General features: G+C 62.3%; 1 protein-coding gene across 1 annotated transcript in view; it reads right to left on the minus strand.

The window, feature by feature from the left end:
- Nucleotides 1-27,926, minus strand: part of ADGRB2 (adhesion G protein-coupled receptor B2) — a 70,918-nt gene that overhangs the window by 37,387 nt on the left and 5,605 nt on the right. The window contains exons 3-6 of the mRNA XM_074976124.1: nucleotides 13,477-13,560; nucleotides 10,134-10,298; nucleotides 4,378-4,542; nucleotides 1,497-1,661 (exon numbers count right to left, since the gene is read on the minus strand). Of these exons, the coding sequence (XP_074832225.1) occupies nucleotides 1,497-1,661; nucleotides 4,378-4,542; nucleotides 10,134-10,298; nucleotides 13,477-13,560 (579 nt within the window). The remainder of the gene's footprint in view (nucleotides 1-1,496; nucleotides 1,662-4,377; nucleotides 4,543-10,133; nucleotides 10,299-13,476; nucleotides 13,561-27,926) is intronic.

The raw sequence follows: 27,926 nt of genomic DNA on the forward strand, positions 1-27,926 counted from the left end.
CCACACCACACCACGTCACCGCTCACACCCACAGTGACGCACGAGGATCTCCCACACCGCACCACGTCACCGCTCTCACCCACAGTGATGCACGAGGATCCCCCACACAGCACGTCACCGCTCACACCCACAGTGACGCATGAGGATCCCCCACACAGCACCACGTCACCGCTCTCACCCACAGTGACGCACGAGGATCTCCCACACCGCACCACGTCACCGCTCACACCCACAGTGATGCACGAGGATCTCCCACACCGCACCACGTCACCGCTCACACCCACAGTGACGCACAAGGATCCCCCACACAGCACGTCACCGCTCACACCCACAGTGACGCATGAGGATCCCCCACACAGCACCACGTCACCGCTCTCACCCACAGTGACGCACGAGGATCTCCCACACCGCACCACGTCACCGCTCACACCCACAGTGATGCACGAGGATCTCCCACACCGCACCACGTCACTGCTGTCACCCACAGTGACGCACGAGGATCCCCACCACCACCCCCACACCGCACCACGCCACTGCTCACACTCAGTGATGCACGAGGATCTCCCACACCGCACCACGTCACCGCTCTCACCCACAGTGATGCACGAGGATCTCCCACACCGCACCACGTCACCGCTCACACCCACAGTGACGCACGAGGATCTCCCACACCGCACCATGTCACCGCTCACACCCACAGTGACGCACGAGGATCTCCCACACCGCACCACGTCACCGCTCTCACCCACAGTGATGCACGAGGATCCCCCACACAGCACGTCACCGCTCACACCCACAGTGACGCACGAGGATCTCCCACACAGCACCACATCACCGCTCACACCCACAGTGACGCACGAGGATCCCCACCACCACCCCCACACCGCACCACGTCACTGCTCACACTCAGTGATGCACGAGGATCCCCCACACTGCACCACATCACCGTGCACACTCAGTGATGCACGAGGATCCCGCACACTGCACCACGTCACCGCTCACACTCACCAACTCACGAGGAGCCCCCACACTGCCCCACGTCACCACTCACACCCACAGTGACACATGAGGATCCCGCACGCCGCACCATGTCACCTCTCACACCCACAGTGATGCACGAGGCTCCCCGCACGCTGGCACAGCATCACTGCTCACACCCGCTCTCATCACTGCTCGCCTGTGCCCAGGGCTCACACCCAGGATGAGGCAGGGGGACCCCCAGCGCAGCCGCTTACACTCAGAGCAACGCGCTGGGATCCACTCCCTGCCGCAGCCCCGTGGCTCACACCTGGGGTCTGCAGGGGGCACTCCCCTCCCAGAGGCACCAGTCCTCTCCCTGCAGGGGTGGGGCCTGTGTGCCAGGACCTGCCCACACAGCAGCGATGCCCAGGACCATGGCCCTGCTGCTCTCTGGGCTCTGACCCCGTCCCCTTGACCCGACCCAGCCCCGCCGCGCCTGCTCCGCCCCCCCAGCCCGCGTCAGGCGCGAGCCTTACTCGGGCAGTCGGGGTTGGCGCACTCCCTGGCGTCAGCGTGGGCTCCTTTGCACTCTGTCCAGCCCTGGCCCGAGATGCTGCACTTGCGTGTGCGCTGCTGGGTCCCGTTGGAACACGACACCGAGCACCGGCTCCAGGCGCCCCACTCCAGCCACTGGCCTTCCACTGCGGGGGGAGCACAGGAGAGGAGGCGCTGAGTGCAACCAGCAGCAGGGGGCGGGGGACCGAGAGCAGGGCAGTTCCCACATCCAACCCTGAACCCTGGGCCTCAGCAACTGACTGGCACAACGTGCACCACGCCTCCTGCCGGCCAGCTCAGAAGGTAACAGCCTACTACTGCTGCTCCCAGACCTGAAACGCTGGCCACACGCGTTCTGGGCTCAGATCCCGCCTCCCCCTCAGCTGGCTACAGCAGCGCTGGTGACTCCCGTTTCTCAGTGTTACAGCCGTGCACGGTGCTGCCAGGTAACAGCAAACCCAGGCGGGAGGGGGCACCAGGCTGCTCGTGGGACCTAGGAGCCCAGCTGGGGGCAGGGGGCACCGCAAGGGGATTCTCTGCCCGGCCCCTGCATGGTCCCGGCTGCAGCGGCTCGGTGGACGGCAGGGCAGTCCCAAAGGGCAGCTTGCCCAGCTCTGGCGGGTGCCAGCAGCCCCTGCACAGGGACGCAGGCTGCAACGGGGGGTGTCTGCAGGCAGCGGCAGAGCTGGGCAGGGGCCCAGGGCTGAGCTCCGTGAGCACCTCTGCCGCACACGAAGTGGAGGGATCCTGCCCTGATAACACCCCTCCTGCTGGCCCTGCGCAGGGATCCTGGCCTGGACTCCCCTCCGCAGGCATCCGACTGGCCTGGTGAGCTCCACGCCAGCACGTATCTGCCCCCAGGGCGTCCTGCTGGGTGCACCCGGGCCAGAGCATCTCCAGTCCGGCCTGTGCTCCGCAGCGCCCAGGAGGGGACAGCCAGGAGCAGCAGGCTGGCTCTGCAGGCCCACAGGCAGCATCGCTAGGCCCCCGGGCGGGCGGGAGCACCCCATTCCCAGCGGGGTCCTAAACCCATCGCCTTGGCTGGAGCCAGGGTGGAACTAACCCAGGAGGGGCTGGGGATGGTCCAGGGGGCACAGGGCCCAGCTGCCGCAGGGCAGCACACACTTGGGACAAGCCAATGCATTTCCTCCCCATCGCTCTCGCCACACCCTGGCCCCAGCGCCCCTGGGGGACAACAGCTACTCGTCCGCTCACCGCTCCCAGCTGCCGGCCACCCGGCTGCCCGCCAGGAGTCACCTGCCTCTCTGCTGCTGCAAGCCCCGTAACCGAGCGCCAGGGGACCCATCTGCAGCGCGGGGGCACCACTGCTCGCCCGCTGCAGCCGCGCCCATCAACAGCAGCTGGGGCAGACTCTGCCTCCCCTCGCCCCTTTCCCGGCAGCACCCTGGGGCCCTAGGAGGGTTCCCAGACTGGGTCACTGCACCCCCTGCCCCCGGCTCTGCTCGGGCGGGAATTGCTCGTGAGCCGTGGACACAAAGCAACTTATGAACGACCCTTCCCCTGGGCCTGCAGCCTGCTGGGTGCCACTCGCCAGCGCCCTCCCCATCATGGTGGGTCCAAGGCCCCCCGATCCCAGGTACTGCAGGGGGCAGCAGTTCTCCGTCCTGGGCCTGGGAGCTAGGGAGGCGGGGTGCCGGGGGACCAGCCTTCACTTCCCCAGAAAGGTGGAACCCCTCGTCCTCTGCTCTCCCGCCAGCAGCAAGCGGGCGGGGGGGGCGCAGCACTGACGGAGGCAGCAGATGCCCCCCCCAAGCGACTTCGCACCCCCGCTACGTCTGTCTGCAGGTCCCACTGCTGGGGCTGACAGGGAACTAGCAGCCACATCCCCTGGCGCCCCCCACACCCAGCACTGCTCCCTGGGGCGTTCCTTACAACCTCAGCTGGCCCCCTATGGAGCCCGTCCCCGTTACCTCACACCCCAGAGCTCCTGCCCCAGGCCTACCGCCGCCCACCCCACAGCTGCCCTCTCCTCGCTTTGCGTTTCATGCCTCACCCAGCCCTGGCACGTCACCCTCCTCGGCCCCCCCACAGCCCCCCAGGGCTCAGCCGCAACCTCCCCAGCGCGCACAGGGCCCTGTGTGCTCCCTAGCCAGGCTAGGGCCTAGCGCTCTGCGCACCCCGACGTCCCACAGCCCCGTCTCGCTCCCTCTCCCCAACTGCCTGCACACCACGGGGGGGGGCTGGACTCACGACCACCTCCCCCAGCGCTGCGGCATAGCAGCCGCCTCCGGCGAGCCAGCGGCAGGCACCCGCCCCGTCGCCCCAGTCGTTCGGCCCCAGAGCCCCATGTCGTCTGTCTGTCTGTCTGAGCGGCAGCCACCTCTCCCCTCCCCTAGCTGCCCTCTCGCTCACCCAGGCACATCTCCCGTCTGAGTCCCCTTCTACACTGCTCCCAGAGCGCGGGGCGGGCGCAGACCGACGCCTCCTCTCCTCCTGACATCAGCCCTTCCGGGGCAGGCAGGGGCGGCTGCAACATCCGCATCTCCTGCCACGGCCTCCTGGGGCTCCCCCGGGACCTGACCCTGCCAGCCTGGGCCCGCATGCAGCCCAGCCGACAGCCAGGGGCACCCGCGGCAGTTTCTCTGGGCTGTCCCTAGGCATCCCACGGCCGGGAGCCCTCGGGCCCAGAACCCCTAAGCTGCGAGTTCGGTCCTAGCGAGGAGTCTCAATGCCTTTGAGGAGCGGGACCCAGGCGTCCTGAAGCCACCCAGCCAGGGGAGAGGCCTTTGCTGAGCGTGGCCTGGGGCTGCCTCGCCCGCGGGCTGGAGGGACGGACCCAGGGCCAGAGGGAACGCCGAGGGGAAGGTGGGGCGGAGGAGAGCCAAGGAGTGTGTTACTGACCCGGACAGATCGCGATATTGCAGGGCTTAGGCTGCACCTCAGGGCCCTCGCAGGCCTTCCCGCCGTGCTGAGGAGCTATGCACAGCCGCGTCCTCGTCCGGGCCCCTCGCCCGCAGGTCACGGAGCACAGACTCCACGGGGACCACTCCTCCCACAGGCCGTGCACTGCAATACAGCACACAGCGATCATGCCTTCAGCCCGGCCCGGCCCGGCCCGGCCCAGCCCGTACCGCGCACAGCCTAGGGCACGGGGGAGGAGGGGATAGGGAGGTGCAGGCCTGCACCTGAAGCAGCTGCCCCCCCGGTGGAGGGACGGGCTGTACTTCTGCGCCAAAGACCCCGAAGCGCTTGTGAACCGAGGCTCAAACCTGCCGCAGCCAGGGAGGCATCGCAACCCTCGGTCTGCGGGAGGGGAAACTGAGGCACGGTGGGTCCATGTCAGCGCTGGGAACCGAAGCCAGGAGTCCTGCTCTGACCGCCAGCCACCTGCTCCCTCCCCCGGGGGGCAGGTTGGGGGTTGCAGTGCCTAAATGCCCTAAGTCCCACTGCCAAATCGTGCCTCAGTTTCTCTAGCAGAGGCCAGAACTGACCCACATTCTCTGTGGATGGTGCACAGGGGTAAAGCTGCGATATGCCCACCGCCTGAATTACAGCACACGTCTAACACCCTCTGGACCTCGCCGCACAAGAAACACACAGAGGTGTGAACTGAAACCCCCTGAGCAGACACCCCCATGCAGAGCCCATAGTCCAGTTTCAATTACAGCCATTACGCACAGGTTTAGTTACACCACAACAATCTGCAACCAGAACCTCCTCCTGCATCTTTGCTGCTGTTTAAACTAACCTGATTTTAAAACCTGCTTAGATTAACAGTCGAAGCCCAGAGGGGATCTCTATGATCCGCAACTGGATGCAGCACCAACAGAGAAGAGGCATTTCCCCTGCAGACAAGCCATTGGCCCTCGAAAAATTGCACCCCAGGCCAGGCCTGTGCTGGGGGAGGAAAGTCGACTTAAGATACAGAATTCCAGCTTTGAGAAGAGCACACCTGGAGTCAACGTTCCTCGGGTCGAATTTCTCTGTCGTCCCCATAGTGAGAGACAGGGAGAAACTCCCCTGTCGACTTCCCTTACTGCTCACAACTGCAGGGACTGTTGGGGTGGATGTGGGGCACCCTCAGCATCCGATCTAATGAGTCCATACTAGACCGGCTATGTTGAACCCTGGAAGATCAACCTCCAGTGTGTGAACCTGGTTGTAAATATAGATAAGTCCTGACTCTCCAGCTGCCCTGTGCACTGTGCTGTCTTTAAAGCATGAACGTGGATCCCACAATCTCATCTGTGTGGCTGGATCCACGTGGGACCCCACAGGATACCCCAGGACCCCACCTGGCCGCGATGGACCAGCCACAGGCTCCAAGGGCAGGACCAGATACTAAGGGGGTGATAGGGACACGGGCCAGTTAGGAGCATTTAAAAACTGGCTGATTTCCAAAATTCCAATTCCTGATTTGTAAAAAGAACCCAGGTTTGTTTGTAAGGAAATAGTCATTAGAAGAAATATTGTAGCTGGGGCAGGGCCCCCCTCTACTGCTGACACTTACAGGGGTTGGCCAAGCACGGTGAAACTGACGAACCATGGAGGGGGACAAACACTGAAACTGACTAGATGCAAAAGGCCAAAAGGTCCACAGGTTCAGCCCTTGCAGTGGGAGCTGGATTTTCAAAAGCCCCCGGTCTTGTTCATTCTCCACTCACCATGTGACGTGCTTTCCAGAGTGCCCGGAAGGACGAGGGCGAGAGTCAGGGGGACGCACCGCTCCTGGCGGGAGCCTGATGTTAGTAAGTATTTCCTGGGGGGAAGTGGGGAGTTCTCCCACTCTGGAAACAGATGAAGGTGTTTCCTCCCAGGGCTCCACTGAGAGCTGGTCCCTTTGGAAAATCTGGCCTAACACGAGCAGTTAAACACACTGGGCTAGAGAGAGAGACGTGTCCATGCCCAGCGATTGCCAGTGTTCCCTGGGACCAGCAGGAGGCTCTCGTTCTCAGAGAGAAAGGGATTTTTTTCAGGTTGAGGCTGTCCCTTCACTGAGCAGCCACTGCCTGCACCCGGTGCTAAGAGCAACGCACTCGCGTCTGCCACCTCCCTGCTCTGCAGAACCGAGGAGTCATTTCATGCAAGCAGACTGAGCGGGCAGCTGGGGAAACGGAGTCACCACGAGGCCCGGTGGCTCACCCAAGGCCACAGAGGGAGCCAGTGGCAACGCTGCAAACAGAACCCAGGAGTCCTCACTCCTGCTCCCGGCAGAGGGGGGAAATAAGTACACCCCTCCCCTCCCCGGCTCTAATTATGAGGCAACGCTCTCCTATTTCTGCACGAGAGGAGGAACGCCGTGTGAGGACTGGGGGAGAGAGCGTTACATTTCCATGGCTCTGCCTCCAACTGCAACATCTGCCCCATCTACAAAGCCTTCGCGAAACATCCCTGGTCCCCTGGGGAAGCCCTGAGCTTTCCAACGGCGGCGCGGGGGGATAACCTGACAGCGCCGGGAAGAAGCTGCGGAGCCTTTGCGGAGATAAAAGCCTGCAGGTTGGAGGAAAAGAAGTCTCTTCCTACGTGCAGGGAGGGGTGATGGGGCCTAGTGGTTGGAGCAGGGTGGACCCCCCACCCCCCCACAAGCAGAGTCTCTGCCCACACTGTCGTTGTGAGACAATCTATATGCTCCCAAAGGGACTGGACAAGGCCAGATTAGACAGAGAGAGAACCCAGCGCCGCCGAAAAGGCCACAATCCTGTAATGATCTCAGCCTCTGGACCCTACCTGCAGCTCATCCTTGGCAACAAGGAGCGGCTCCCTCTTGCTTGTGGGGACAGGGCCCACAACAAGAGTCTGATGGAGCTGTAGTTCCCTAGCCCAGAAATCCTTGCAAAGAAATCCAGCCAGGCTTGACCATCAGACCGGGAAGACCAGGACGGGCCAGGAGGAGAGTGGGGAGGGAGGACCCGCTGGCATCGGTCATTGTCTTGCCTGCTGAGGATTCAAGGCATGGTGGTCACAAACACACGCTAACGCACCTGGCCATCGAGGGCAGCCAGCGCAAGTACCACCTCGCCCTACGGTATCACTATCCTCGTTGTATCGAGAGGGAAACTGAGGCACTGAGCTCTGGCATCGCTCAGGGGTGCTAAAAGAACCACAGTCTCTGATGTCTAAGCCCGGGGCTCTGACCACTAGACCACACAGGCTGATTGAATTAAAGACCACCTCTCTCCCCGGGGGCCCTCTTAATTTTTCCCACCCATGGGAGGAATACATTTTGTTATGTGCACCAACGCATGTACAGATGTGCACCACCCACAAACACACAGGCTGCCAGCTATGGGCACTCTGTAAATCAGCTGGGCCACACCTGAATTTCTCCTGGGCCGCTGCCCAAGCATTCAGCTTACAGAAACACTGGTCTAGACTCCCCCGCTGGCAGCAGCAGCCTCTCCGCAGAGCATCCTGCCCCTGCACGTGCCTGACAGAGGGTGGGCACCAGCTCTCCTGGCCTCTGCAGTCCCCACACACACACACTCCTGCTGTGAGCGATCCACAACGCCCTGGCGATCACACATCCCCACTCGGACCGACCCACAAGTGGCAATGCCCCACCTAGCCAGGCGCCAGCACGGCCTTGCCTTTCCCCAGTGCCCCTCTCGCCCTGCGGGGACAGCAGCTGCTGCAGTAATCAACTGGGAGCCGGGGGCTCGGAAAAATCACTGGCTGAGTGCAGGGCCATGCAGGTGCTGGGCCAAGACCTACCCCACGCAGGAGAAGCTGCCTGTCTCTCTCCAAGCGCAGAAAGGCAACAGAGCCCTAGGCAGTGGCTAGGCGAGCCCAGGACACACATGGGGGGCGGGGCAGTGGCTAGGCGAGCCCAGGACACACATGGGGGGCAGGGCGGTGGCTAGGTGAGCCCAGGACACACATGGGGGGCAGGGCGGTGGCTAGGCGAGCCCAGGACACACATGGGGGGCAGGGCGGTGGCTAGGCGAGCCCAGGACACACATGGGGGGCAGGGCGGTGGCTAGGCGAGCCCAGGACACACATGGGGGGCGGGGCAGTGGCTAGGCGAGCCCAGGACACACATGGGGGGCAGGGCGGTGGCTAGGCGAGCCCAGGACACACATGGGGGGCGGGGCGGTGGCTGGGCGAGCCCAGGACACAGCCGGGGGAGGGGGCCGCACTCGACAGCCAGCCTGAGCCACAGCAGAGGCGCTGGTTTTCCCACGCTAGCCCAAGCGGAGTTGGGGAAATCTCCCTCCCAGCTGCCGTGCAGACCTGCCCTGACCCCTCCCAAAGCCACACCACCCCCGGCAGCTCAGGCCCCTGCTTCCAACCTGCTGGCCGCCCACGCCCAACGCGCCAGGCTTGGCTCCGGCTCGCAGGCTGCTGGCATGTGCCGGGGCCGCACATTCTGCCCTTCCGCAGCTCTGCGGGCGCCACACCTCGACGAGATCCCGGCACGCGCCATCCTGCCACGAGTGAACCCCTGAGCTCTGCCACCCTCCTGGCACCCAGCAAACACTCGCCCCTCCCGTACAACGCCTCCCTCCCTGCGGGCGCCGTGCACAGCACTCCACGCAGCGGTGAGACACGGCCTGGCAGGGCGCTGCTGAGCACCAGGGACCATCAAGATGCCGGAGGACAGGTTGCTGGGAGTTGCAGTCCGGGGCCAGGCTCAGCGAGGGAGGCTCTGGGCGCACTTGGGGGCTACGGCCCTGTCCCATAGCACTGCCTGAGCCAGCGAGAGAGGCCTCGGAACTGTTCTGATGAGCGCCTGTCTCACCAGGAGCTGGGCTGAGAACCCACCGAACTCATCGCACCGACGTCCCCACCACAGTCGGCCCTTTAGGAGAGCCGTGCGCCCGGCTGGCCAGCGTCACACGAGCGATAAACACACCCCGCACACACATCAGAGCCCGCGCATGATGCCAACACCACCCAATGGGGCACCCCCAGGCTACCTCCCACGCCCAGCATGTCCCTCGCTCAGGCCACAAGGGCCGGATGCATTACATGAGCGTAAATGAGAAACACAACCAAGTATCGGAGAGGGAGCTGTGTTAGTCTGTATCTTCGAGTACAACAAGAAGTCCTGTGGCACCTTATAGACTAACAGATCCTTTGGAGCATAAGCTTTCGTGGGCAAAGACCTGCGTTGTCAGATGACAACCAAGTCACTCGGGATTCAGGCCTGGTTCTGCCACCCCTTGGGCAGCTGGATTGCGATCTCCCCCCAGCCCCACGCTGCGCTGCCCTGACAGAATCCCCCCCAGCCCCCGAAGGAACGAGTGGGTGATCCCAGAGCAGGAAATGAGGGGTATCAAGGACCGGTGCTTCCCACTTGTTCCTTAGGGCATCCTGCCTGGGCTCCCCCAGGCAGGACAGGAGCAGCCCCTGGGTCCCCCACGCCAGCAGTGTGGAGGCTGGGAGGAAGGCAGAGAAGCCTCAGGCTGCCCCACTCCTGCCACCCAGCATCCTGCTCCCCCCAGCTCACACACCCCCAAACCAGCAGCGTGCGAGCCCTGGGCTCACCCTGCAGCCTGCGGGGGGTGGCTGTGCACCTCTAGCGCGGCAGCATCTCTGCATGTCCAGTGTGGGCGAGGCCCGGGCCTGGGTGGGTGCAGAGGACCTTGGGCGTGAATCTGAACAAGGTGCCGCCCGCCCCGCACGCAGACACCCTGCCTGCCCCCGATGCCCCGTACCTGGGCAGGTGGCGGTGTTATTGCACATCCGTGTCTCCCGCAGCAGCCCGCTGCACAGCGTCCCGTAGGGAGAGGAGACGCAGGAGCGCGTCCGCACCTGGGAGCCCTGCCCGCACGTGAGGGAGCAGACGCTCCACTGGGACCACTCCTCCGCCGCGGGGTCTCCTGAGGGGAGAGAGGGAGAGACACGGGTTGGCCAGCCGGCCTCCTTCCCAACGCAGCCGGGGACCTGCCCTCGGCACGCACATGCCAGGCACGACTGGCCTGCGGACTGCCCTGCTCCCTGATGTCCCCGAGCTCAAGAGGGTTGGAAATAAAGGGACCAGACCTTCATCTGGGCAGCAAGAGACTGGGAAGGCTTCAGAGAGCACAGGAGGTTGGGGACCTACCAGCAAACAGTTCTAATGGGGCTCAGGAGGGAATTCCCCAGGGCCCGGTGACCCGGACGCTGCACCTTCCTCTGAACATGGGCTGCTGATGGGATCCACTCGGGCTCAGCTCCTAGCAGAGCTCTAGGGCTGATACCGGCAGGCCCCCGGGCTGTTTGGCTGTGGGGACTCAGGGCTCCAGCTCTCTTTAGCCCGTGAGCAGGTAAGACACTGACATTCGCAACAATCCAGCCACTACTAAGCTTGATGGTCCGTGTGAAGTTCTGGCACAGGCCAGCTGCCGGGATATCCCTTTAAATTAAGGAGGAGAGTAGGCAGGAGGCAAAGGAAGAGGGGTATTTATCGCTGGCGGCAGAGAGAGCGGAGATCAATGTTCCCGCTAACCTTGTGCGGCTGTGCGTGGCGTTTTTCTCCATCCGTGTGCAGAATAAATTTTATGCACCCCGGGGCACGTGCGAATGCACACCACCAGGAAAACCACCTACACGGGGGGGAAGCTGCTCATCAGCCTGGCAGCGCTGGATTCTCTCCAGGGCAGCCGCACAAGTGCGCTGCTCACAGGGAACGCTGGGGGATATGAGCTGCAGCAGGGCCCCTGGCGAGGCATGGACGTACGCAGCCAAAAATGAAAGGGCGAGAGAACTTGGGGCTGTTATTCATTGCGGGCTGGCTTCTGGGCTCGGCTTCGCTGGTGCAAATCAGGAGGAACGTTGTGGCAGCCAATGGGCTTGGCTGGTTTACACCAAGTGGGGATCTGGCCCACTGACTTCAAGAGAGTTAGGCCCGTGGATGGTGGTGGGGATCTGGCTCCTTAGATGCAGGACAGCATGGCAACCATGTTTGTTCCGTGGTGCGTGCGCTCCAGAATTCCCTTCAATTTCTTCCATCCGTGGGAGGAATAAATTTTGTTATGTGCACCAACGCATTTGCAGGTGTGCACCACCCATAGAGACAGGCTGCTGGCTGTTGGCGCTCTGCTAATCATCTGGGCAGCACCTGAATCTCTCCTGGGCATCCTCCCAAGTGCTCGGCTTCCAGGGACACTGTCCCCAGGGCCTGATATTGCCCCCAGAAAACTCAGCGGAAGTTTGGCTACTGCATTCCAAGGTGACAGGCTCGAAAGGGATAGGGAGGGGTCTGTCATAGGGCACCAGAGCTCTGCTGCAGGCCCAGTCTGCTCTGGGCAGAGAGGGGATGGGGTTTGCTAGCACCAACCTGGAAACAAGGAAAACCAGCAAAAGCCAGGACAGGGGAAGTCCTGCCAGGAAAAGCAGATTCTGCCCACTCCCAAAGCCTGCTGCAAACCCCGCTGGCATTTGGGGGCAGTATCTGAGATCCACACGCCAGACACCAACCCTGATCCCTCTTGCTCATTCAGGCTCCATCCAACTCGCTAGGCACAGGGCAGCCCACAGCCCATACATCAGGGTGTGAAGAACAAGTGGGACTCAAATTACCCAGGAAAATTAATCTGAACGAAACAGATTTTTTATATATCTAATCCTCTAAGGAAGGTGCAAAGCAAATACACACTTGGAACAAATTAAGTGGCCACCCAGGCTGGGAATAAAGGAACGTGTCCATCTCCTTGGCCAGTGCTGCTCCAGAGGCCGTGCAGGGCACTTGCAAATGGAAAGCAGACAGTTTAAAATAAATTATCAGGGTTTGCTTCTTAATTAAAATGTACAAAACTTCCTAATTAAAATGCACAAAGCCAGGTGGATTTATGGGAGAGCCCAGAGGAGAACTGGCTTTCCATCACACATAGACTGCTGCAGAGCTAGGAAACTGAGCCTCTCTTCCACCCCAGAGGTGGCTGCCTTATAATGCTTGGCATTTGGAAAGCACTTTAATGTTCACAGAGCCGTGCAGATGTGAGCTAATTATACCTCAGCACATCCCTGAGAGGGAGGACGGGAAACTGGTGATGGGGAACTGAGAGACAAAGGGGTAGCAGCCCAAATCCTCAAAGATATTGAGACACCTGACTCCCAGAGTGACATGACAAGGCCACCCATGAGGTCAGCGGCAGAGGCGGGATTAGAACTGAGGGCTTCCTGCTTTTATGGAGCCACTGCCAGGCCCCAAGCAACAACAAGGCCTCATCACACTACATGTCCATGATGTCTGCCCCAACCTGTGGGCAGAGTTGCTGCTTCCAAGAATCAATGCAAGTCTGTTCTCTGCAGTCTCCCTGGGGAAAGCACATTCCCACCAGCGCCTAGACACAGAATCACAGATGTGGAAGGGAGCTCGAGAGGCCACCAAGTCCAGTTCCCTGCATGGGCCATGCACCGTCTCGACCTTCGACTGCAAACGTCTGTCTCCCCTGCTCTTAACCGTCTCCAGGGATGGAGATTCCACAACCTCCCCAGGCAATTTATTCCAGGGCTCAACCACCCTGACAGGAACTTTTTCCTATTGTCCAACCTAAACCTCCCTTGCTGCAGTTTAAGCCCATCATTCCTTGTCCTGTTCTCAGAGGTTAACGAGAACAATTTTTCTCCCTCTTCCCTTTAACACTCTTTGAGGAACTTGAAAGCTATTACATCTATTCTCAGCCATCTCTTTGCTAAACTAACCAACCCCAGTTCTTTCCGTCTTCCATGCTCTCGAGGCCTTTAATCATTTCTGTTGCTCTGCTCCAGACCTTCTCCAATCTGGCCGCATCTTTCCTGAAATGTGGCACTCGGAACGGGACACGCTACTCCAGCCGCGGCCTAATCAGTGCAGAGCAGAAGAACAACTTCACGTGTCTTGCTCACCACCCTCCTGTTAATGCAGCCCACCATGAGGTTTGCTTTTTATTTTCTCTGAAGACGTGACACCCTCCAGCAGGCAGCACTGTGCAGGGTGGGTACTGCCCCCTAGGGCTCACACCCTGGTTCCCAGCTCCAGTTTTAATTACAGCCTCACCCCCAAGCCCTGCACCCAGCCCCTGCCAGTCCCATTACCTGTCTGGGCCATATAAACCCCAGGCTCGTCCGCAGACCTCGGCCACTGAGTTTTCACTTTCTGATTCTCTTCCACCTCATCGCCTGAAAGGAGAAGAGGGAGACAGTGGTGAGAAGGGGGGTGGAGGTCTGTGCCCTGGCCAACAGGAATCCCTGATCCACCTCCCAGCCATTATGAGCCCTTAACGCCATTGGACTGGGGGCCAGAACTGTATTATTAAGCCCATTTGTACCAGGAGAGATGCAGGTGCTGGGAGGTTTCCAGAATACGGCCACCGTGCTGGGCAGAGAACCCAGGCGTCCTGGCTGCCAGGCTGTGCTCTTGCCGCCGGACCAAAGCCCCACACGTCCAGTCAGTGACCTTGGGTCTCCCACCCTTTTCCCATCTTTTCCCACTTCCCCCCATCCAGCTCCTCCCTCCCCGGCACAGACCTCCCTGGATTTCCAGCCAAGTGAACAAGTCTCTCTAGCGATGCAAAGTCCAGGTGCTGGGCTGGAGAAGGCAGACAGGCAAGGAGCAGGCCAACCCCCTCCAGAGGGCTCAGGGACCATTCCTGTCCCCATCACAGGTCTCACAGCATTTGCCCTGGCAGAAGAACTGCACTGATGTGCGAGCCGCTGATATGCAGTAGCACACTGCCCCCTGCTGCAGTGTCACTGCACTCAGCTTCTCACTGCACTGCCCTCTGCTGGAACATCACTGCACTCAGCCTCCAACCACATTGCCTCACCGCAGAGCACTGCCCCCTGCTGCAGTGTCATTATGCCTGGCCACTGACTGCACTGCCCCCGGCTGCAGCATCACTGCACTGGGCCTCCAGCCTCACTGCAGGGCACTGCTGTCTGCTGCAGGGTCACTGTGCTCAGCCTCTGACCACTTTGCCTCACTGGAGGGAGCTGCTCCCTGCTGCAGGGTCACCGTGCTTGGCCACTGACTGCACTGCCCCCTGCTACACTGTGCCTTCAAGAGTGCTGCCCCGTTTCAGAAACACTGCACTCGACCTCCAACCACACTGCACTCGGCAGGACCCTATCGCCTGCTGCAGTATCACAGAACTCAGCCTCTGACTGCCCTGCCCCACTGCAGAACACTGACCCTCTGCTCCAGCATCATTGCTCTCAGCCTCCAACGGCTTTGCCTCACTGCAGGGCACTGCTCCCGGCTGCAGCAGCACTGCACTCTGCCTCTGACCACACTGCCCCACTGCAGGGCACCGCCCCAGCTGCCCCAGGCCTACAGCCAGAATCTCAGCATGCTACCCACTTCCCCTAGTTCCTGTTGAGCAGCATTTGCTGCATCCCCATCAGTCCCATTACTGCAGAAGCCTACTGCATGCTGCCCGCTGGCACAACGGCACTCGGTCCCGCTCAGAGCTGGCACACAGGGCGTGTTCAGGCAGGGCCAGGCTGGATTACATGGGTGCAGCCGTGGAACTGGTGTGGGGGGAGTTGGCAGAGATGCAGTGGCGGGCGGGGGCCTGGAACAGCTGGGGAAGCAGAAGGACCAAACTGGCCGAGCTGCTCCAGGGAGGTTGGAGATGCACAGACGAGCCACATGGGGCAGGAAGGAAGGAGTCATTTGCTCGGCCCCTGAACTACCACACCTGACTGCAGGCAGCAGCGTTAGCCCGTCGCTCAGGAGACCCCACATTAAAATACACCCGCCAAGAGAAGGCAGCTCGTGCCCGGGCCCCTGGGGGTGATTCAACCCCTTGCACCGTCGAGCTCTTTGCTAAATCCCTGGGCAGTTCTCGGCGAGTGCACCGGCTTTGCCCAGGTCCCCCTGGAGCCCAGGCAGCTGCCGTTGCTCATTTCTGCAGCGGGCAGTGCCACTATGACTCAGCGCCCCGGGCCCTGGATGTGAAGCGCTCCTGTGAGCACGTCCGCACTGCTGCCCGTGCACCAACCCCGGTTCTCAGGGCACCAACGACACAGCCGGCCTGCTACCCACACGCTGGCTACATCACCCGCTGGCTCCTGGGAGAGCCTCTGCTCTAGGCGCTGCACATTGCACAGCAAGAAACAGTGCCAGCCCTGAAGAGCTCAATGTGCCGCCAGGGAGGCACAACAACAGGAAGATGGCAGGAGTCCTGAGGGCCAAGCCCTGCCCTGAGCCGGGGCAGCCTGCGTAAGGGGCAGGGCCAAAGATGCCCTGCAGCTGAGTTCTGCAGTACGGCGCACAACGAGGATAAAGGCAGGCGCGCGCGCACCAAGCACCTTCCTCCTGCCACGGCCTCGGGCACCCAGAGCACATGCCAGGAGAGCGCCCGCCAGCCACAGAGAGCAGACCAGCACGTGGCTCAGCCTAGCCAAGCTGGCGGGTCGCACATCCAGCCACCGGCACACGAGGGAGACGGCAGCGTCCACGTGAAAAGCCGGCGCGAGGCGGAGGACTTTGCAGCCACCAAGGCCTTAGCAATCTGCCTCCCGCCCCAGCCAGCAGAACACAGCACGCCCGCCAGAGCGGCACCTGACCTGGGGGCCTTGCATCTCACCAGCAGCTGGCACTGCCCAGAGCTGTGTGCAGCTAACCTTCTCCTTTGCCCCGGTTCCTCTCCTGGCCCCACTGGAGCATGGGTTTCCTCTACCCCACCCGCCCCTGGAACAGCTGTGCCACTGCGAGGACGTTAGCCAGAGAACAATGGAGGGGCTGCCCTCTGCACGTCAGCTTGGGTACGCTGGGGAGCCCAGGCGGAGGGGCCCCACTCCCAAAGGCTGTGCTGTGGATCTCGCCAGCTGCCTACCCTTGGGCTGGGCTGAGTGTCTCGAGAAGGCAGAGGCAGCTGGGGCTGGACAGAGGGGGAAAGATGGGGAGCTGCAGCCTCAGCTGGTACCTCTGGGAGAGAGGAGCCATAGCTAGGAGGAGGCAGGAGCTGTGCTCTCGGTGAGGATAGGGAGTGGCAGGTAGCAAGTGATGCACCAGCCTGACTCCCCTGGTTCTCCTCCGCAGATGTCGGCCCCTGGCTCTGCCCTGCAGCAGTGCTCTACGAGCGCAGGTCGGTGAGCAAGGAGTGCCGCGTTCCTGCCTTGCAAAGGCCGCCTGCCCCCTTTGTGCAGCACCCCGGCTCCGCCACTCGCGTCCCCCGCCTGCCCCCTCGCCGAGGACGGGGCCCGGGCTCGATTTGCTGGAGGCGTTCTTTGCTCGCCGCCGAACAGACTGGGGCCACGAATGGCTGGCTCAGCGCACCGAGAACAACCAGAGATCCATCAAGGGTGCGTAGCGTGAAATTAACCGGCAGGGGGATCTGCTCATCAAAGAGGCATGCCAGCTGCAGGCCAGGGGAGGGGTTCCTCTGACTCCGGCCCCTCCCCCAGCTCCATCCTTAACACCGCTCATCTTGGGGAAAGACTCAGCGTGGGACCTCCTCCTTGCACCCCGGCGGGTGGGTCCCTGCACCAGCCTGGCAAAGGGAAGCACGGACACAACAGCATTCCCACTGTAAGGCTCCCTCCGCAGGCCCAGCCTCGGTGCCCAGCGCGCTCCACTGAGCCGAGTCCCTCAGCTACCACGTGACAGCACCTCCGGCAGCAATAGTGAGCGGAGACGCAGGGCTCCTTCCTGCACCAGGCAGCAGAGAGCCACAGCACGCAGCCAGCAGCTGACAGGGATATGGGGCAATCCAAGCCCCCCAGCTTCTCGGAGCAGGGCCTCCCCCGGGCGTGCGCAGTGGGGAGGGGCTGTTAAGCGGGGAGGACAGACAGGGACACACAAACACAAAGCTCACACGCAGGCACGCACACGGACGTGCACGAGCATCGTTCACGTACGGACACGTGCCTGCATGGACCAACATGCACACGTGCCCTTGCACATGGAAATGCACGAGCACTCCCGTGAACATGCACTGGTGCACACGTGCACTCACACGTGCACTCACCCAAGCACGTGCGTGCACGTGGCCACATGGGCGCGCACACGGCCATGCTCACACAGGAACACGTCCACATGTGCACACGCATGAACCTGCCCAGGCACGTGCGCAGGCTGCCGGGTAGGCTCTGACGATCTCCCCCACCCAGAACAGACAGGCTGAGGGTTGCACGGCTCTTCCCGGCAGTCCCCAGCCCCAGGAGCTTTCACTCTGGGCACCAAGCTTTGCGGATCCCCCTTGGTCACTTGCTCCTCTCCTGTTACTCCAGCGGCCCAGTGGGGGGCGCTGGGTGAGGCTCTCCAGCTCTTGCTTTCTGCTCGGTGCAGCTGCCCTTCAGTGGTGCCACCTGCACTCGGCAGTCGCTGGCCGGCCGATGTGTCCCGCTGCTGGACGCAAAGGGCGGCGGGGATACTGCCCAACCCAACATCACAGACACTGGTCCTGGGCAGAGCCGACTGGGAAGCGGAAGGAAACCGCCTGCAGGACTGTTGCAGGGCTCCTGGCTTCCAGCAGTGAGAAAGTCCCCACAGCAGTGCCCTGGCAGGGCCAGCCAGGAGCAGAACGCCCGAGCAGCTGGGCCCTGGGGGAGCAAGGTGGCGGTGGAGGTCAGTGTTAAGAGCGAATCCCTTGCAGAGCCTCCTCTGCGACGCAGTGGGGGAGTGAGGGTTTTACTCCCCTGCTTGGGCTGCGCATGTTTCCCGATGCCCTGCAGTTACCCGAGGTGGGTGCCTCACTTTCCCCAGGCATAATGGGGAGGGGAGCTTCGGTGCGAGGACTTCAGACGACAAAGGAGGAGGAGGGGCCTGGCTGGTGTGAATTGGAACTGGGCTGGGGCAGTCTGGGCTGGCTGGGGAGGGAGGAAGGGGGCCAGGGCCCGGCTCAGGGACCCCCTCTGGGCCCCTCTCCCCAGGATGGATGGTACTGACGGCTTCTGGATCCTGTGCTGACGAATCTGTTCTATGCTGTGTCCCTGTCGCCTCGTAACCTCCTGTTCTGCCTGCGCAGTGGGAGCCACATCTGCCTGCGGATGGGGGCACCTCCCTAACCACCCCAGCAAAACAGAGCTGACCAGCCGCTCACTCTGGGGCCTGCCCTATTCCCTCAGGGGAAGGAGCCCCGTCCTCCCCGGAGGGGTCCGACGCTGCCGCTGGCTGGATTAGACCCCTGCCCTGTCACTCTCTCTGTGGCGCACGAAATACACGCGGGCCAAGGACCTGAACGCTGCCTGTGCCAACACTTATTGGCACCATAAAAGGGCTCCAAATTTACTGACTGCGGCTTCCGACTCCATTGAATCCGTGCCCCAGCCTGTCCCTTTGGAAGAGCTGCTGGAGAGTGGGGCAGGGGGTCTCCGAGGGTCTCCCCAGCCCCAGGGCGCCAGGAGCAGCAGAGGGGGCTGAGACGGTGGATGCAGCCAGCAGCTGAGAGAAGGTCCGTCACGTCGCCGGGAAGCGTCAGAGCCTCCCGCCTCCCAACGCTCCGGAATTATGACCGGCCCCGGGAGCGCCCAGAACCAATCGTAAATCCGCAGGATATACGAGGGCACTTTCCCCACTTACGTTCAACAAAGAAACCCAATTCAATTTCCTCTGCAAGGCACTAAATCCTGGGCCTTAGCTCTGTGGGGTCTCCCGCGCCAGGCAGCCGGCCCACCCTGCCTTCCCCTGCTCGGGTCCCTCCCTGCCACAGCCTGGCTCAGCTCGCTCAGCCTCCAGCCAGCACAACTCTGCCGCTCGAGTCTCCGAGGAAGGGCTGCCTATGGAGCCGCCTCTCTCCTCCGCCCATGGGATTGCAGCAGGGCCTGTGCCAAGGACAGCACTGGCAGGGGAGGGAGGAGGTGAGGAAGGAGGAAGGTCAGAAAAAAAATGGGCCCTTCCTAGCGTCATCTCCTGGGGCCCTCGGGGGGTGAGCGGCACCCAGGGACTCCCATGCACCCAGGAAGCTGGAGGGATGTGCAGAGCCCAGAACAACCCCCCAGCAGAGCCCTTCTCCGTGGGCAGGACAAGGCAAGGCGCCATAGGTGCTCTACCCCACAGGAGATGATTTGCGCCCAAGCTGGGAAGCCGCAGCAGACTGTGCCCCCAAATCCCGGCTGACGGGACCCAGCCATCTCCTCTCTGCCAGGGCTGGCGCCCCAGCTTAGCAGCAGCCGCCCAAGCACTGTGCATTGGGACCACCGGCCCAGCACTGCTCAGCTACCAGGGCTCCGTCTTCATGATGTAGCAAACTTAACATGCAGGAAAATCGTCTCCCCGCCAGCGAGCTCGGCTAAGGTCAACCCGTCGCCCAAATCCCCCTAGCAGGTCCCGCTGGATACCTGGACTCTCTGTGTCCTAGCCTAAAGCAATAGCTGGACAGGTGTCGCCTTCCACCCCAGCCTTTCGCTGGTCGTTGGCTTCCAGAAAAGTCAGCTCACCCATCACCTCCTGCATGAGGGGCGTGTGCTTGTGCACGAGGAGGAGGAACTGCACACGAGGGGGTGTGATCGCGCACATGGGGGCGGGGCCGCGCATGAGGGGACGGGATTACTGCACAATGGTACATTTAGCAGGGAGGCCAGCAGGACCCCTTCCCACCCTACTGACCAGCTGTGTGACTCGGATCAACAGAGAGGGGTCCAGCCGAAGAGCTCAGCTGCCCCGACCCCTCTCCACTCAGATGAAGGCAGAGAAAGAGGGGAGGGGGAAAGTCAACCCCCCACTGGGGCTGTCCGCCCTGATGCCCTAGAGAGGGAGCTTAGAAACTGCCCAGCCACGAAACGACCTGCTGTCTTGGGTGCCCCAGCGAATAAGGGCAAAGGCCTGATGGCTCAGATAATCTAGGCAGGCACCCGGGGGGCACAGACCAGGCACCCGCCGCCCAGCAATGACCTCCTGTAGCGACGGGCAGAGCTCCATGCCGCTGCCCCGCCTGGCTGGAAATCCATCCACCACCTTATCCACCCCACCACGGGGTATCAGCGCTCCCACCCAGCCTGGCAACCGGCCTCCCAGCCCCTCGGGGATGAGCCAGGAGCAATGACAAGCCTCTATTTTACAGAGGGGGAAACTGAGGCAGACGTCAAGACAGGAGCCTGGGTCACATGCGTCTGTCAAGGAGCGCGGGGTCCCCAGGCCCTGCCCCCACCCGCAGGCAGACGTGACTCTCACTGGGCAGGGAGAGCAGCCGGGTTATTGGTCGACAGGGACACAGCGTAGAACAGACTTGTCAGCACAGGGACCAGAAGCTGCCAGCACCATCCATCCTGGGGAGAGGGACCCAGAGGGGGTCCCTGAGCCAGGCCCTGGCCCCCTTCCTCCCTCTCCAGCCAGCCCAGACTGCCCCACTCCACAGCCCAGTTCCAATTCACACCAGCCAGGCCCCTCCTCCTCCTCCATCCTCTTTGCCAGGGAAGAAAGGTGCCACCTGGTTGCCCAGGTTACAAAGCGCAGGGAGGGCCTGGCCTACGGGTGAGAAGTTGTCACACCGAAATTCCCCTCCCCACGATGCACTGATGCTGGGCCCAGGGAAACTGAGGCACAACAAGGGACTAAAACCCTCACAGCCCGCACATCGTCCCAGCCTCCCAGCCCCTGGCTTCGCCTGCCCGGCTGGCCTTCCTCTATGGGAAGCACAGAGCTGGCCACTCCCCCCGGAACTGCCTCTAGCATGCGCCAGCCGGGTCCATCTCCCTATGGTCTGTTCCAGGCCCCAGGCCTGGCCACCCCCTGCCCGAATCCAGCCCCACTGCTCACCCCCTACCTCCAAAGTCAACACCCCAGCAGCTTGGAGCCCCCTGGGTGGCAGCCTTGTGGTCCCCCAGGCAGGCGATGGGGATGGGGGTGCGGGGGCCTTTTCCAGCCAGCTGGTGGGATAGCACCCAGCAGGATTCGCACTCAAAGCCACCCCCAGCAGGCTGGCTCAGGCCGTCTCCCTCTGAGACGAAGAGCCCCGCAGAGGCAGGCAGGGAGCCAGGACCAGCAGAGGAGGCAGCTGGGAGGTGGCTGAGACCCTGTCCTGAGCCTGCTCCCTCCTGCAGCCAGCAGTGTCTCCCCCAGTCCACCAGCTTCTCCCTCCCGCCTCCCTGCCCCTGCCACCCACGCCTCCGGGTCGGCCTCCCAGTATCACCTGTCGGGGAACCCGAAAATTCAGAGCAAACCCACACGGAAAGTGCCTCACTCTGCTGGCTGCAGCCGGATCCGTCAGCAACATTCTGGTGCACGGGGCTGGGTGGCCAGACAGAGGCCCAGACTTGCTCTGTGGGGCCCTGGCCCATGGACCAGCCCAGCTGCCATTGTGCCTGGGCTCAGCTTCCCTCCAGAAAGCCTCTGCTGGGCCGGACACACGGCCCCCGCCTCAGCTGGGCTGATGCCCTTCCGAGGCATTGAGGGCCCCTGGCTCGGCTTGGCTTGGGCCCAGTTTCAGCTCCTCTGGGGCCTCTCCAGCACCGCCCTGCCCACTGCAATGCTCCCTTTGCAAGCACCCGTCATCACTCGGCGCGGTGACTGCGCGCCGGAAGGAGCCAGCTCCGTGCAGCTCCACGAGAGGTCACCGCTCAGACGCCCCCCGCCCCACACACACACCCAGCTTCTCCTCCAGCCTCCCACCTCCCCAGCTGGCGCGGAATCTGCCAGGCTCCTGGGGAGGACAAAGCAGCGCAGCGTGTGTGGGTCTGCGTGTGCGCTCACAGCACAGGCAAACAGACAGCAGAGTAAGGGCAGGTGGGAGGGTTGAAGCAGGCGTGCACACCCACGTGCGAGGAAGACTGGCAGAGCGCACGTGCACCTGTGCGAGCGTGTGTCTTTGCGCACACCCCGGACGCGAAGGCCTGCGGCAGATCCTCCACAGAGTCTTCTGCCCTCACACGACAGCCCAGACCAGTGCGAGGATGGCACACAAGCAGCGTTCCCTGTAAGCGGAGCACTTGGCCGGCCTCCCAGCAGAGATCCAAATGCCACCCAGCAGATCAGCAGAGCACCCTCAGCTGTCAGCGTGTGTTTCCACTGGTGGTGCACTCCTGACCATGCCTTGGCGCACATAACGAAATTTATTCTGCCCATGGATGGAAAAAATTAGCGGGAACCCTGGCTGTAACCAAGTCCTAACTCGAGAGGCAGCTGCACTGCTCACCAGTGGGCACCGCCCCAAGAGCTCCTCCCGGCTCCCTGCATGGCTGATGCTCCAAGACGCCCGGTGGCTGGCTGCCAGGGTGATGTCTCCAAAGCTCTGGGAGCTGCTTTCAACCCCCTGCCCCTGACTGAGCCCTGGAGGACAATACTGGCCCCGTCGGGAACAAGCAGGACTGGGGGATGATCCTTCTGCAGCCTCAGCTCCGATGGCCAGCCAGCCCCAGGGGGACCAGCGGCAATGTGTGACCTGATGAGATCACGGCTGGTTGCCTGCCAAGGCTGAATCAAAGGCCCAGCATTCAGGCCACAGCCCCGCCTGCCGCGGCGAACCCAAACGGCGAACAGGGGGCTATTCTTAGTGGTGGCTCTGTGCAACCGGGACCTGGGGGGATGCCAGGAGCGAGGCCTGGCTAGGGCAGGCTACCAGCTCCCTTCCCCCCGCTTCATCTCCAGCCCAGTGCTTGGGAACATGAACCGCTCGATCCTCCCGCCAGCCACTGCTCCGACAGGGAGCAGACAGTCTGCCCCCGGCAGAGCACCGGAGTGGGACCAGCACCTCTATTGCCAGCTGTGGCCGCGGATACACATGCATCATTTTCATCCCGGCTGACGCTCTGCTGGAGTTCATCGGGCCTCGCACTACAGCCACTGTTCTCGCTCCAGATTAACCCTCGCCTCCGTTGGTCCCTGAATCTGCTGCCCCTACTTTCCAATGGTGCATTTAGGTGCGTGTCCAGCTGCGTGCCCAAGTGCAGAAGACACACACACGGCCACGAGCGTCTGAGTGCACAAGGCCATGCACAAGCAGACAGCCAGGAAAGGAAAACGCAGAAGGTGGAGGAGAATATGCACAAGCCCGTGGGAGTAAAGATACATGCAGAAGTGAGCAGAAGAACACACAGAGGCAAGCTAGAAAGTGCACAATCATGCAGCTATGCAAGGCTGAAGAACGTGCGTGACAGCGGAAGAGCACAAGTGTGCAAATGTGCAAAATTGTGCATGGCATGCAAGCGTGCAAAGGTGAAGGATGTGCATGGGAGCATGCTGCGCCATGCAAAGGCGTACAAATGTCGACACGTGCCAGTGTGCGAAAAAGGACAAGGGTGCAAAAATGAGTGAGAGAGCAAGCACACAGCACATGGGATTGTGCAGGAATGTGCAGCGCTCCTAGAAAGGTGGTTGCACTAACCTCCCCTGAGCCCTGCAGAGCAGAGGGTTGCTGAGTTACACGAAAGAGGAGGCCAGGCTCACAACCGGGGGCTTCAAGACAGGCGTGCAAGAGACTCGCTCAAGGGCAGTGGCACGACATGCCAGTCCCCAGCAACATGCCAGTCCCAGCCCGGCCCAAATCTACCAGCTGATCCCGTGAGCAAAGCTGATTGGTCTGTGCGCCACCTGCTAACCCCCCAGCCCAGGCCAGGCTGTTGTGCGAGCCGTCAGCGCGTCTCCAGCTATCCCCGCCAGCCCTGGCCATGATGATCCTGCCAATAAAATAAATTACCCCTGCGACTTCATCTCTACAATAACATTTTACATCCAGGTGCCTGGCGGGTTTAATTGAATGTCAAACATAATTTGGCAAAGGTAACGGAGTTCAGGCAACTGTCCTTCCAGAACAATCAGAGGCACAGGGCCCCTGCTCGGAGCAGCAGCCTCGGGGGGCCCCAGGGAGACCGCGCAGGGGACAGGAGGGGCCCTGGTGCGCCACACGGGCGATCCTCCCCTTGCAGCTGCCCAGTTGCACTTGGCCTGGGACAGTACAGGCTGCTGGGGAGCTGGCGTGCAGCGAGTCTGGGGAGGTCTCTGTGCCCACAGCCGCACTGCAAGAGCCACAGAGAAACCATGGGCGGACCGCACTGTGGAGGTGCCCTATCCCCTAGAGCTGGCCCAGGGATCCGGAGAGCGGCACGTTACCCCCTGTATTACAGCAATGGCTAGAGCAGGTGCCCTGTGCCAGGCCCAACAGCAATGGCCAGCCCTGCCCAGCTTTCGTGATGTGCACAAGACAACCCATGGGAGGGGGAAGGGGCATCTCCTCCCTCCTGAGACGTGGAAAATGAACCCTGAAAGGTGTGATGACTTCCCCTTCCCTGGTCCCTCCCCACCGCCGGAAGCCTGAACTTTTACCACCTCAACAGCACCTGCTGGGAGATAAGCACTGCCAGACACCACGTCCCACCACGGCGAACGCTGCTGGTAACACGTGTCCGTCCAACCCCGCTTACCAACAAACAGACGTTCTCCACCGAAAGCACCAACACACGCCCATGGAATCCTGCCCAAGCCAACTGCCTGGCGGGACAGCCAGAGCCCTGCAGCCTCTTCGCAGGGCACTGAAGGACACCTCTGTGCTGGAAAAATTGCTAACAGGTACACTCCGCAGCAGCAAGTCTCCGTACCTACATCAAGTGAGCGGGGCTTGTGGTCCAGGGCCGAGCCTAACCATGGAGACGCCTCCCTCCCCACCTGGCTGGGTGCAGAGCTCTGCTGGAACTTCTACGCCTCTTTGTAGCTCTAGAACGCAAGCCTGAGTCGGAATCCAGCTGCTGGGACCTGCAAAGGTGGTTTTCTTTCTGCAGTGTACACGCACCCCTAGAAGACGGCCTCGCATATCTCCAGCTCCTCCCTCGGAAACCCACGCTGTCCTGGAGCTGCACAAAGCCGATCGTGGCATCACTGCACAGTCAGTCTATGGAACCCTGTGCTCACACAGAGGTCAAGGCAGCCTGGACTACATGGGACTCTGCTTCTCTGAAGCCCTGTGGGGCCCTGTGCCCATCCCAGGGGCTCTGCAGAGCTCAAATGCGGTGTCTGCAGCAGGCAGCAGGTCCGAACTTGCCACGTAATTTGCATTTGGAAAAAGCAAAAGGACAGTGCCCCCAGAACGCAGCGGTTTATCCCCCAGGGCTGGAAGAGAACAGGGACTGGCCCCAGGGATTTGCCCAGGAAATCTTAGCTGAAGCCCAATAAAGAGCAGCCAGGAACGCCCCAAGCCTGAGCGGATGAGAACAGCAGGAAATAGTCATTGCCGAACCTCTCCCACTCCTGCCTGCGTTCACGCAGCCTCAGCCGGGCCGGGGACGGAGGTGGGAGAGAACAGCTGGTGAACTGTGATTCACAGCATGCCCCCCGGGGTGGCTTCACCTGGCCACGGCTCCCAATTCCGGCCCCAAGGCAGCACGGCTCTAGCACGATTTGATAGACATAACGTCACTGCTGCCCTCCAAACTCATAGAGGTCTTGTTGGCCCGACGGTTGTGCAAGGGGCCCGACAGTCGTGCAAGGGGCCCGACTGAGCTGAGCACATGGGCCAGCAGGGATTTTCTGGCTACTGGCCAGAGGGCTCCGGGGCCCAACAGGCTGGTGCACCAGCCAGCTGTTGCTGAACAGCCTGGTGGGGAAATGAAGAGCTCACATGGCAAACCAAACACAGGCAGCAGCCCAAGGGGCCCCTGGCTCAGGTCTAGAAACCACAGCCCATGAATGCCGGGCACGGGGACCAGGGCCGGAGGAGCAGGGCAGCTCCGGGTCCAGACTGATGGAGGTAGCATCACACTGTGGGGTGGAGCTGGCCCCGGGCTGGCAGAGCAGAGGGAGGTGGCCCAGGGCTGGGCGAGCAGGGAGCCCTGGGGGTCCGGACTGCGTCACACTGGCGGAGCTGCCCCAGCCTGGACCCCCAGAGGCTGACTCTGCAGAATGGCTCAACGGAGCAGCCACTGCAGAGCCAGGGGACTCAGCCCCACAGTGCCAGGGCTGTGGGCACCAGCCCAGCCAAGCCGCAGGGAAGTTCCGAAGCTTTAATTTCCCGTTAGGTTCGTGAGACTCTCTAACGAGTGAATGGCCTCATTCCGCCCTCTTAACAGCCCGCAGAGCTCCGCCGCACGCCTCTATGTCCTGCCTGGAATAACAGGCACCTGGCCTGCTGCCCTCAAGGGTAATTTGTCACAGCAGAGGCTCATTCGACCTGCCAATTGTTCACTGCATCTCCACTAGTGTGGGATGACAGAGCCTCCTGCCCGAGGCCATCAGCCAGTGCCGCAGCAGCCGGGAGCGGGGCAGAGGCCGGCAGCCCCGGGAGGGGGCACAGGGGCCATGCTGGAGGGCCAGGGCTGTGGGGCAGAATCCACCGGGAAAGGCACCAAAAGGGGAGAAATCTCGGTGGCTGGCGTTTGCCTGCCCCACAGGTACAGCGAGTGGGGGCAGAGCTGGAACCCGCCCCCCCACCACAGCTACCCAGCGCATGAGCCCCTCCACCCCTCCGCTCCTTTCATGCCTCAGCGTGTCACAGCAACCACGAGCCCCGATGCCCAGATCCAGCCCAGCCTGGGGAGCAGAGGAGAGATGAGCAGCTCCCTCCTTGGCCACAGCTTCCCCCTTGTGCCCTTCGCTCCTCCCCGTAGCTGTGCGCCCGCTTCCAGCCTTCGGCCAGCGCCACCGGGACGGCCATTGGGATGGGGCCGGGGGACCCAGGCTTGGAATGTGGGGGCTGGGGGGCCGCTGGGTCCGGGCTGGGTGCGCACATCAGCCCGGCGGCGGGTGGGCTGAGGGTCTGAGTGCAGCAGAGACAGCTGGGCAATCAGCTGCAGATAGCTCCCCTGCCCAACACCGCCCAGGCCATGGATTTAAGGGTACAATCCCATGGCACGCCCCTCCCCACCCAGCCATCTGCAAGGGCCTCCCAGGAGAGCCTCCATTCTGACCCTGACGCAGCATGGCCTGCCCCCTGCCACCGCCCCTCAACCATCCCAGAGTCCTGGGGCCCACGGGGCCCAGAGAGCAGCTCCCCTCCCTGCTCTCCAATGGCAGGTGCTGTGCACTCATGGGCCTCGGGAAGGAGCCTGGGGTCCGTCTGGCCTAAGCAGCTTTGGGGTTGGGGCATCCTGTGAGCCTTGGGGGGACGAGCTGAACGCTAGCGTGCTCGGAGCAGCCCACCCACGTGACCCCTCTCCTGCGCCAGCCTGACGCCGGGCCGGAGGCTGCTACCGGACGCCCCAGGGCACCCCAAAGCTGCCAGGTCCCCTCACGCCACAACCCCGCAGCCCTCCAGGGCATCATAAAGCAACACATCACCCCGGCTTGCACTGCCACGGCCCCACCCAGCTGGAACAGGAGTCGAGACGCGTTCCTTCCAGGTCAGGCAGCAACTCACAGCCAGTCCAGGGCAGGGTCCTAACGGGCTGAACTCCACTGGGAGCATCATGCGGGTGGGTTGGGATCCAGCACCCTGGATGGAGGAAGGACTGCCCACGGGTGTTCACGGGCACCGCTGCCTTCTGCTGGATGGCGGTAGGACCGCCCACGAGCATTCACGGGCACCGTTGCCCTGTGCTGGATGGCGGTAGGACCGCCCATGGGTGTTCACGGGCACCGCTGCCTTCTGCTGGATGGTGGTAGGACCGCCCACGAGCATTCACGGGCACCACTGCCCTGTACTGGATGGCGGTAGGACCGCCCACGGGCGTTCACGGGC

This window comes from Carettochelys insculpta, chromosome 24 (genome assembly GCF_033958435.1).
Source record: "Carettochelys insculpta isolate YL-2023 chromosome 24, ASM3395843v1, whole genome shotgun sequence".
NCBI classification, from domain to species: Eukaryota; Metazoa; Chordata; order Testudines; family Carettochelyidae; genus Carettochelys; species Carettochelys insculpta.